The following is an 11,079-nucleotide window of genomic DNA, read 5'->3' on the forward strand; positions in this document are numbered from 1 at the left end:
CATAATCACATGAAATTGTGCCAGATCTGTGCCATGAATGCCACCTCTAAGGCGTCCAACTTAGAGCAAACTAAGTTCAAGGTCTTTTGTATTCCTGAAACCTTACCCAGCAATGATATAATTCATAAATGCTACAAAATATTTATCTTGTTTGTTTTGGAAGCTGTGCAGCACGTCTGTTTAAGCCATGAACCTTGCGGATGGGGTGATTTCAGTTACTGTCTGAAATCCCAGAATGAAAAGGAATGCTGAAGGTGTGGAAAATGTTGTCCACTGCTTTTTTTCCTGCTCAACATCATTGTTAAACATCGTTAGAAAGAATGCACTATGATTTCCCCCCCAAAGGTTCACTTTCTTCTTGTGGCATTGTCAATTTATTTTACACTTGATTAATAGATCACTGGTTGAAAAAGAAATTCTACTCTATTATCAGCAAGAATGAAAGGGAGAGTTTACAGGACAGTAGTAAGACCAGCAGTGTTGTACAGTTTGGACAAAAAGACAGGAAGCAGAACTGGGAGCTGAAGCTGAGCTGAAGATCTCATGAGTTTGCTTTGGGAGCGACAAAAATGGACAGGATTAGAAATGAGTATATTAGAGTGACAGTGCAAGTTAGAGTTAGAGTTAAAGATGGAGAGGCCAGATTAAGATGGTTTGGATGTGTGCAGAGGAGGGATAAGGGGTGTTTTAGGAGGAGAATGTTAGAGATGGAGCTGCCAGGCAGGAGGAGAAGAGGAACGCCCAAGAGGAGGTTTATGGATGTGGTGAGGGAGGACATGCAGGAGGTTGGAGTGACAAGCAAGAAGACGTGATAGATGGATTTGAATGGAGACAAATGGTCTGTTGTGGCGACCACTAAAGGGAGTACCCGAAAGAAGAAGAAGATTATGCATCAAATCCCAGAAAAAGGAACATTTTGTTGTCCCTTATTTTTTTGTTTGTTTTTGTTTTCTTTTGGCATTTAATCACAGATCACAGGAGTAGAGATAATTATTATTGTACAGGCATAACAAGGAGTAACAAGGAGCTTTGTAATAACATTAAGGCGAATATTATTGGCACATTTGATGTTGTATTTTACCTCTCATTATATTTTATAGAAAACTTAACCCGAGGTTTGATTTGTCTCCAAGATTTCAATAGTTTCTGACATTTACACAGACAGAATTTTTTTTTTCAGTCACCCTACTTAAACAACAGCTACCAACCTGGTCAGATGATGGCAAGCATACATCATGCTTTAATTAATTCCTAGAATTTCAGTAGTAATTTACTAACTTGACAGCAATGTGCTGTTATGATCAGCAGGTGGCAGTGTAATCCTTTTGATTCTAGATATTTTGTTTGTCATGTGCTAAATGTAAGTATATAGACTGGGCATTCCTGCAGTACACAGGCATATTTGTAGTTATTTTGACAAGAAGCTATTGTAGCTATTGATAAGAGTGGTTTAAAGGCCCCTGAGAGTGCTGCCAGATCCATGGGTGCAAAATAAATTAAAATAACATGTCTGCAGTTTCATTGCTGGGACGGGTGAAGTATGCTTCATTCTTTAGTGTTTATCTTAGAAAAGACATACGGTATGCTTCAGTTCCTCACTTTCATTAGTGTAACGTGTTGTACTTAATTGCCTTAGTATGTGGGGGAAGATCAGTGGAGAAGTCATCGATAGACCATTAAGCCAACCGCTGCTGTCGATATTCCTACCCTGTTTAACTTTGGTCTGTTTGTGTACACACCCGTGTGTTACTTGTTAGTAGTGTTGTTGTAAAACGGCTCCAATGCCTCTATTAAAAAATGCGAGGTGGCTTCAAGCTTGCTTGAAGTGATACTGATTGTTGGCAGCAAGTGGGATTGCATGGCACATTATGTATAATAAGGAATAAGCACATCTGGGGCCACCTGGGATGAAACTGTCCTCCTCAGGCTTTGGAGAAATTGACAGTGGAGGTGACAGACTGCCCCGGGCTGCTTTCATGGAGTTGCTGGTGCTCGTCATGCAAATGGTTAATACACCGACGCCGGGCATTCATGAAGAAGTTGCTCACTGTGGTAAGCTCAAGGCCCAGCTGATGTGCAATGGTCAGCTGCATTTCTTTGCTTGGCCGCCTATTTTCCTTGAAGATGGCAATAAGTGTGCGTCGCTGCAGGTCAGTAAACACAAGACGTTGCTTTTTAGGAAGTGTGCTGCGCTCCTTTAGCGGATCTTGCTCTTTTCGTTTACAAGCTGCAGAAAGAACAGAGAAAAGTATGAAAATTAAGATAAAATCAAAACTGAGGGTCTGTCAATGACCCAAAATGGGGACATGGGGATAAAGCTAGGTACAGTCGCTAAACTTCTGAAAGTCCTGGTTTTGCTCCAAAAACAATGCAGGTTTTACTTTTACAGTTACTATATATTTAGGCATTTGACAGACACCCAAAGCGACTTACAAAAGTGCTTTGAAGATTTGGTCATTGGATATTGGTTACTAACTATTTATGGATAATTGGAGTAGTTCTGATGATAAAGCTAGTGTCCATCGCACTTCCTTCAGCATAACAGAACAGGCCTAGTTAATCAGTGACTATACAGAGCAGGGCCAAGGAGCAGACAAACAGGCTAACCTGTTCATCTGCTGAGTCATCTCTCAGATTCCACTATTGAGACTGTGCCTGTTTGCTGAACTACGCAAAAATGTACAAATACTGAGAATTTGTTAAGTCTGTTAAAGTCACACTAATAGGTTGGCAGAGAAATCAAGATCTTCTTTTTTAAAATGCATGAACCAGCTCTGTTTGCAATAGGTACGTATTAACAAAATGTAACAGATAGAAGGGCAAGATTCTAACGTAATTATTAAAGTCATTTTTTATTTATCCTGTACAGGAGGCTGCTTAATGAAGCTTTTTTGGTGGCTAAAGTCATATAATATTGTAATGTTATTGCCAACTTATAGCATAACTATGCTTGAATGTGTTATAAAATGTGTAAATGGTAAGTTATTCAGCCTGGGCATCTTGGCCAATATGGGGCAAAACACCCAAGGACTAAGCATCGGTCTTAGCAGGTTTTCACAATGCACTGTCCCTTCACATACATACTGTACATGCATACATACATAAACATTATTGCTGATTATACAATTGATATAAAACTTAAAAATGAGAGATAGATTATTATGTACGGTTTGTGCTGAACACAAATGTCAGTGTGACAAAAAATCTGTTGACGCCAGCACTAATTTACCAATGCTTATTTTCCAGCAGGTGGCAGTATACATTTTTGGGTTCAAATGTTTTACTCTTACAAAAAATTGTTTTACACATTACTAGTGATGCACATGCTTCATTTATTTTTATTGCTCAATGACACATCTATTATTTTGCCTACACTGGAATAGTAATTTTGCATATGATTATTAAATATTAGCTATTTTTACCATTTTAGTTATTATATTATAGCTAAAACAAATATTAGCAAATTTTAATATGATGAGCACTAAAGCTCTGCTAAAAAGCTGTTCCAATAAGTAGACAAAATAAATTGTCAATATGATGAGGATTTGCAGCACAAATCAGTGGTGATTTACTGAACTTCCACAGTTGGGGTAAGATTCCCGCCTTTGGTCTATTTGCATGTTCACCTCGTGGTTGGCGGGTTTCCTCTGGGTATGCCGGTTTTCTCAAAGAGTCGAAAGACATGCAGGTTAGGATAATTGGCATTTACAAATTGCACATAGTGTGTGTATGACAATTAGACCTTGAGCTGGCAACCCAGACCCCTTAAGTTACTGCTATAAAAACGCTGGATATAACTACAAAATAGAGAGCATCTGTCGTCTGATATTTGTACAAAAATACATCTATAACTCACATACATGCAAGAGTGAATAGTATTAAACTGCACATTTATACAGGGATAGAGTCATGCTTATATTTTTGAGACATGAACTCCATTACAGTGAAAAAAAGCATGCTTCGGTAGTGATGTCTGAACATTATTTTAGATGTCCAAAGATGACTTATTTTGAAAGTCATCTTTAGACTATTTGGACCATTTTACAGGTATCCAGTTCCTGCAGATAAGTGTCTGGTATATGTGCCTTTTAAATGCACTTTCAGAAGTTAAAAAAAAAAAAAATTAAGAACTACAAACTTTCCAAATAGAATATGTCGGAAAGTGTCTAACAGTGCTGGCCAAAAAGTCAAAGCAATTGTTAAAATTATCTAGCACACATCAGACATAAAGAGACCAAAGAATCTTTTACCAGGCACATGAACAAGCAAGCCATGATTATAGTGATACTGCTGAATTTACGAGGATATGATGGAAATCAAGTTATGAGCCAGCTTTGTGTAAAGCAACCATTTGTGTAAGCATTTAATAAAAGTATTATCAGATTGTTTAATGTTTTTTTGCAACACTACTGCTATTTTTTTTTAAGGAACTTAGTTTACATGGGTATATACTGGATGGCACAAGCACACACTCTAACACCCAATCATACTGTACACTACCTTGGACTCTCTCTGTGTGTGTGTGTGTGTGTGTGTGTGTGTGTGTGTGTGTGTGTGTGTGTGTGACCTAGAGGAATCCCACCATCCAGAACATGCTCAACCAAGGCTGAGATTCAATCCTCAGACCTGAAGGTTGTAGGTGATCAATGTGGTCTAAATATTGTTTTGCTGTGTTTGCTGTGTTTTGTGAATATTTTTTCACTTTATAATATTCTATAAAGAATGTCTGTAGTCCAATCCTCCTGTAGAGGCAAATGGTGACCATTGTATTTATTCCCATTTTTATGACTTATGAGGTAAGCACTTCAGTCACACACTCACACACTATCGACAATTTGGAAACACCAGTTAGTATAATCTACATGTCTTTGGACTGTGGGAGGAAACCAGAGTCCCTGGAGGAAACCCACCAAACCCTGGGAGAACATGCAAGCTCCTGCACACAGACCTCAAGGCAGGAATTGAAATAAATATATGTATAATTCAAATATAAAGAAAGATTAAAAGGTTTGATTGTTAGGCAAATATGATTGAATTCTGCCAACATATTCTGATTTAAATTGAAAGCTTTGCTAATGTTTTTGTACTTGTATGACTAATTCATAATATAATAAAAAAAGAGAAAAAAATGGAAGCATTTTGTTTATCTAGTTGTTTATCTATTCTGTTTATTATTGGTTGTTTTTATTTGTTTTTATTTCTATCATGGTGCAACAAATCAATCGATGCAAAGATTACCCCCAAGCCCTCTGTTGCTTTGAGATATGACGCGGTTTCTCGTTAATCAACTCTAATGAACTTTGATTTGATTTTTACATACAAACATAAAATATCTAAAATAAAAATCGAGTTAAACCGATGCTTTTAAGTCGTAACATACGATCGAGTCATTGTTCTTAAATTCGGCTTTGGTAAGTTAAAAAATGCAAATGCAATTTTCTGAAATGCAATCTAAGCCTTTGCTTCCAGCCGGTTGACCTCTTTACAATCGTGTTTAAAGGTCGCTGTTTCCTATCGATCGGCGTGGCGAGAGAACTCCGCATGGCGCGCGGGGATTGATCACATCAACACCACAATGCACAGTGTTTTACGCGTTGCAGAGGCAACACTGCTGGACCTTGGGGATGTGTTTCTACAGCCATATTCACGTGGCTCCTGTTTGTGTTGACATTCCACTTAAGCTAAACCCGAGTGTAAGCCAAGCATTCGGGCTCCTGAAACTGTTCTACCACAGTTCTTTCTTTTGCATCAACAGGCAGGTCGAGTTAAATATAATTTAATTCTATAGCGGACTAATGATGTAAACCATTATTTTCAAAATTTATTTAGTTGTGGGATAAAATAATTATATCTGTTATATATATTGTTAACACAAAAAAAACTAAACAAACAAAAAGAAAAATCGAGAAAATAAGTCTATGTCCTGAAAAGTCCCATGTATTTATTTATTTATTTATTTATTTATTTCAATAAATATTTAATTATGAGTTAATGCTACTGCCCTGTCCTATGTTTTCATTTATAGCCAGAGTGTCAGCCACCATACCTGCATTTCCAATACACCATCATTATACATCACAACATCAAGACCTTATCAATTATTAACACAAATATTGACTATTTTCAATAATGTCTTAAAAAATTCTTCCCGAAAAAAATATCTGGATTCCATATCTTAAATGAATCAGACTGGTAGGTTATAAAGTCTTAGTTAGCGTAAATAGACTGTGTTCTGTGTTATTTTATTCGGGTTTAATCTTGGACCACATGTGAATTTTCTTATATATTTAAATCTGCTCCCTTTCAGTTTTCTGTTTGGAAAATTATAAAGACAAAGTATTTCAATTATCTTTCTAGTATTTCAACAATATTTATATTTTTTATTTTTTGTAATTACTTTAGAAGTCTTACAACACAATCCATTTGTTTCTTTCTTATTTAAAAGGTCTGCATTGATGGGAGAGACTGCTGAACTGGAATAATTGATAGATAGCCTGGCTATCTACATCGATTGTTGTATTGATCTGACCAAATACACCGAGATTATTCGTAGAATTCTGCTGATTCGAATTGTTTTTCATAGGTAATAGAATTTTTAAAGAATCTATTTTAATCCTGTCATCTTTTTTTTGACGAATTAATTTTTAAGTAATTTGTTTAATGCCAAAGTAAATAAAAGATTTCATTTCTTACGTGCTACTTTGATTATATCAAATATATATTTTTTAATAACTAGAATGTGTGTAATAGCTATAAGGATGGTAAAATTCTAATAAACAATGGCATCAAAAGCACCGACAACTGAACTCGCACGCTTTTATATTAACGAAGCAAAACAAATGCATTGATTTTTGTGACTTTGATGAATCTGGAATAGGAATCTCATTTAAATGCATTGATTGATGCCAGACCTAGTCCCCTAGTGCCACACAGTACCTGCACACAGGCGCATATTATAATGAGTAAATAAAAACCTACCAGCCTCATTTGTTCAGCCACACGGAGGCCACTGTATTTGTGCTCATCCAAGTCACGTTTTTTTTTTTTTTTTTATTAAGTTGGCTCAATTAAGTTTTTAATAAAATAAATATTACACTGGATGTCTTGTGTGATTTCTTCTTATATGTTGCAGATTGGGCCTGGATTACGATCAAAAATAGTATTTTTGATTGAATAACGATTAAATATATCAAGACATAAAACCTAAAAAGGGCCTAAAGAGCATTAACAGTAACAGCGTCGATACGATAGACGCCGTGAAAAATAACAAAAATTTCAACACAAGTTTAAAATGCTTGTTCTCACAATTGTGGTAAAATACAAAAAAGCAATTTTACCTTAGTCTTGTATAACCCAAATCCTTACTATAGCTTCACTGGTCCCAGAAGCTCAACCTACTATACATTAACAACTTCATTACTTAAATAGCGTGTAAACTATCTCGACGAGCAATTAGCTTTAACAGTGGGGCACTTAAATTTTAAAGTTTATCTAAGGTTATATTAACACGTACTGCTTTAAATACGCAAATTAACAATCAATAGCTTTTTCCTGATCACTGGACAGAAATAAAACATGCCAGCATTTCCTGGTCAATGAATCCTCCTGAAGAAAAAAGATAGGCGAAGGGAAGGTGGTACACGTAAGAGGTACGTTTTCATGCTTTTAAACACCCTTTTAATGCAGTAAAAAGAAAAAGAAATATCGGAATTCCGAATTAATTTTAAGGAGTAAATGTTTACTGTATCATTCCCCCAATATTGCAATATGGTAGTAAAAGAACAAATGATTTTGCGAAGGCATTTCTTTTATGTGAGCTGTATATTTAAGATTAAATTTACTCCATTACAAGAATAACATTTTCTTTTGTTTTCTTTTGCTATGTTGTCTATGAACCTGTAACCACGAGCACACTGCAAAAAATATTTTGGCCTCGTGTAGCATTTACATATGACCCTGACACTGTTGTACACAGCAATTAATACTGACTGTTTTCTTTATTCATAGCTAAGAACTATACATTCAATCAATGTCTTCGACCAGAAAGAAGTTGAGATATACAACAACAACAACAACAACAAAAAAAAAGTATACATATACAGTATATCCCATCTTCATTGTGTGTGTAATGAAGATGGGACATTCGGGGTTTTAAGAGGATATTAATATCACGTCCATTTTGCTAAAATAAATTCTGCATTAAGAACATAAACATTTGAGTTTTAATCATTATTTACTGTATCATTTGTTCTACATACCACCTTAATTATATTATATTTATGTTTTTTTTTTCTTTTTTAGTACACCTATACACACCTGCGAGTCTTAGGGCCGACATGCGCTGGAACTCGGGCTCCTGCAGCCACTTCCACATCCTCCTGAAGGTCTCCCGTCCTGATTTTAGTTTACTCCACGGTTTAGGATTTCGCAGGAGATCAGACAGTGTGCCCTGTGACCGAGACAGTATCCGCTGAGCGAAGATAGCCTGCGGAATGCTGTACCTTTTCAGTTCGGCTGTTATTCTCTGTGCCACCTCTTTGGTGTTGATCTCCTCTGCTTGGCTGGATCCTCCTGCCTCGGTGCCCCTGTCGCGGTCCGACAACACACATCCACCGGCATGCAACTGCGAGTGACCTGGGTGGTGCAGGCCATTCAGGTTGGACATGAGTCCGCTACCGTGGCCCCCGAAATCACTCCGACCTAGCATCGCCGTGTGAGTCTCGAAGCCTCCTGACGAGATCATCTTGTCGTTTGGGAGGTGAGCTCCGGGGCCATATGCGCCAAGAGGCTGCTGCGCGTTGTGCAACGTACCCAAGCCGTTGGATAGCGGCTGCGCCATGCAGGAAATATCTTTGGGATAATGCGCGTAGAGGTTGCCCATGGAGGCCAAGCCACGGTCCTCGCGCATTAGCGTGAAGCTGCCACTGACGTTCCCAGCAGTCAGGCGCTGGTGCGCGGGGTGATGAGGATGAGAATGATGCGCATGGTGCGGGTGCGCGTGATGGTGATGCGCGAATTTTTCGGAGATCGCAGGCAGGTGCTGCAGCGGGGAGAGGGTCGTGTACATGCTGCTGATGCTCATGCCAGAATCGCAGGACATAGTCATAGGAGCGGACAGCGAGTGCTCGCTGCGATATTCCCCAGCCCCGTCCAGTATCGAGGCCATGCTGGATACCATGCTGGATGATCGGCAGTGTACCAGGTTCCGGTGCGCGTGAGGAGAGTTCATCAGATCGTCTGTTTGATGAGAACGTGAAAGCGTGTGTAGATTCCCGATGTTCTCCATCCTAAGTTCCATGACTCAAAAGATGCCCACCTCTCTCTCTCTCTCTCTCTCTCTCTCGCGCTCTCTCTCTCTCTCTTTCTCTCTCTCACACACACATGCACACACAGTGCAGCTAATCATTCCGGAACGAGCTCAATGCCCAGTGCCGAACACCTGCATTGCATTCGAGCTTCTACTCCACTTACTTCAGCATGCTCGGTCCGTCAGTTCCACACTACATTCTGGTGTTTTGCCTCGTAGTTCTGGAAGTCAGGATGTGCGCCGACTGTCTGTGTGAGCACTGAGATAACACCAAGCCTCTGACGCCCCCACCACTACTGGCTTGGTGTCGAGCCATCCTAGAGGTTATGAGCTACCCAACCATAACCCTGAACTGTTTTATCATTGTGCACGCGCAGACCGACAGGCGGTGAGAAGACAGGGTTGTTGGGATTTCTTGAGTCTTCGGTTTACCCTGATAAACCTGGCGCCTGCGTGAAATATCTAAATGGTTAATTATTAATGGACTTCCACAGCTCTTCCCAACAAAAGGTTTGCCAATTTCCTAGTAGATAAGATGAAGTAAGTTATTTTCCAATGGTTGAAATTACATTTTATTGTTAGTACTACAGTATTAGTAGAATTTATGGAACGAATTTTTTTTTTATAACAACATTAATATGAAAATATAATGCTAATGGCATGATCACTATTAATGTACTTTTTAATGGTTTGTTTTAACCGGGTAATACATTGTATACATTACATTTAATATACACTTTAATATTTTGGGAAGCTTGAAAGAGCTGAGCTTGGAGGAAATGTTATGCTCCACCCAGGTAGACTCAGCGTATGCAAATCATCCTAAAGTATACTTTATACAAAAAATTATATTAGCACTCAAGACTCTTTAATCCAGTAAATACTGTATTAGTCATCCAGTTATGTTGACTTTTTTCATCTTCTATCCATCCATCCAAAACTACATCACTAAGATGCAGTATGGTTGGCCTACAATGAGCTATGACTGTTGCTGTGAGGAGTTTTCCTTGCTAAGCTACAGCCTTTGACAACCAAGCACACACATCTACATCCTGTAGTGTAGTGATATGCCAATCAGCCTTTAATGAATGTCTTTGGACGTTGTGGGAAAACAGACATGGAGGGACCCCACCAAGGACATGGATAACATGCAAACTCCATGTACACAGACTGGAGGCAAGATTAAAATCCCTTACACTGAAGGAAAGAGGCAACAGTGCTAACCCCTTAGCCACTGTGCCACCAACACATCCTCTTATAGGTGGACTTATTATACCTCTTATAGCTTTCTTCTCCTCTTCCTTCTTCTTGACATTATCTCACCCAATGTTTTTTAGAGCATGATGGGGCCAGTTAAAAGTAATGAAGTAAAAGTAAAATGTTCTCAAACCAACTGAGACTATATTTTCATTATGTATCATTTTGACCTCTATCTGCCCTCTGGACCTGTCTGACTCATCCTGGTGCCTTGCATCTGGTTGGAGACTGTATCGCATGGAGCCCCCCCCATGTGTTCTGCTCGGGATGCATGTGGTGATTGGAGACCGTTCCACTTAACCATGAAGACGGTCCTTCCCTCGGATGATCCAGACAGCTGTTCTTTGAGGACTTGTAACTGCAGTCCCTCAATAGTTCAGGACTGGAATTACCTAAAGTCTGCCTGAGCCTCCAATAACAAACGGACTTTAAATTAACTTAAAGACATCACCTGTTATATTAACTATCAGCTGTCTAACGCACAGTATGACTGCACAACAATTCTTGCAGTTATC

General features: G+C 38.6%; 1 protein-coding gene across 1 annotated transcript; it reads right to left on the reverse strand.

Annotated features, from left to right (window-relative positions):
• Nucleotides 1-1,922: 1,922 nt before the first annotated feature.
• onecut3a (one cut homeobox 3a) lies at nt 1,923-9,298 on the reverse strand. The gene is made up of 2 exons (XM_053513725.1): nt 8,317-9,298; nt 1,923-2,227 (listed from the first exon to the last, which is right to left on the reverse strand). The coding sequence occupies exons 1-2, from the start codon at nt 9,296-9,298 to the stop codon at nt 1,923-1,925; spliced, it is 1,287 nt and encodes a 428-aa protein (XP_053369700.1).
• Nucleotides 9,299-11,079: the final 1,781 nt, after the last annotated feature.

The sequence above is a fragment of the Clarias gariepinus genome, chromosome 15 (assembly GCF_024256425.1).
Source record: "Clarias gariepinus isolate MV-2021 ecotype Netherlands chromosome 15, CGAR_prim_01v2, whole genome shotgun sequence".
Classification (NCBI taxonomy): Eukaryota; Metazoa; Chordata; class Actinopteri; order Siluriformes; family Clariidae; genus Clarias; species Clarias gariepinus.

Bases quoted from the DNA above. Each gene is read 5' to 3' on its own strand.
- onecut3a (XM_053513725.1), bottom strand. From the start codon at position 9,298: ATGGAACTTAGGATGGAGAACATCGGGAATCTACACACGCTTTCACGT. The intron at 2,228-8,316 runs GTGTGTATAGGT...TTCTTTCTGCAG, and splicing joins GTCGGCCCTAAGACTCGCAG to CTTGTAAACGAAAAGAGCAA.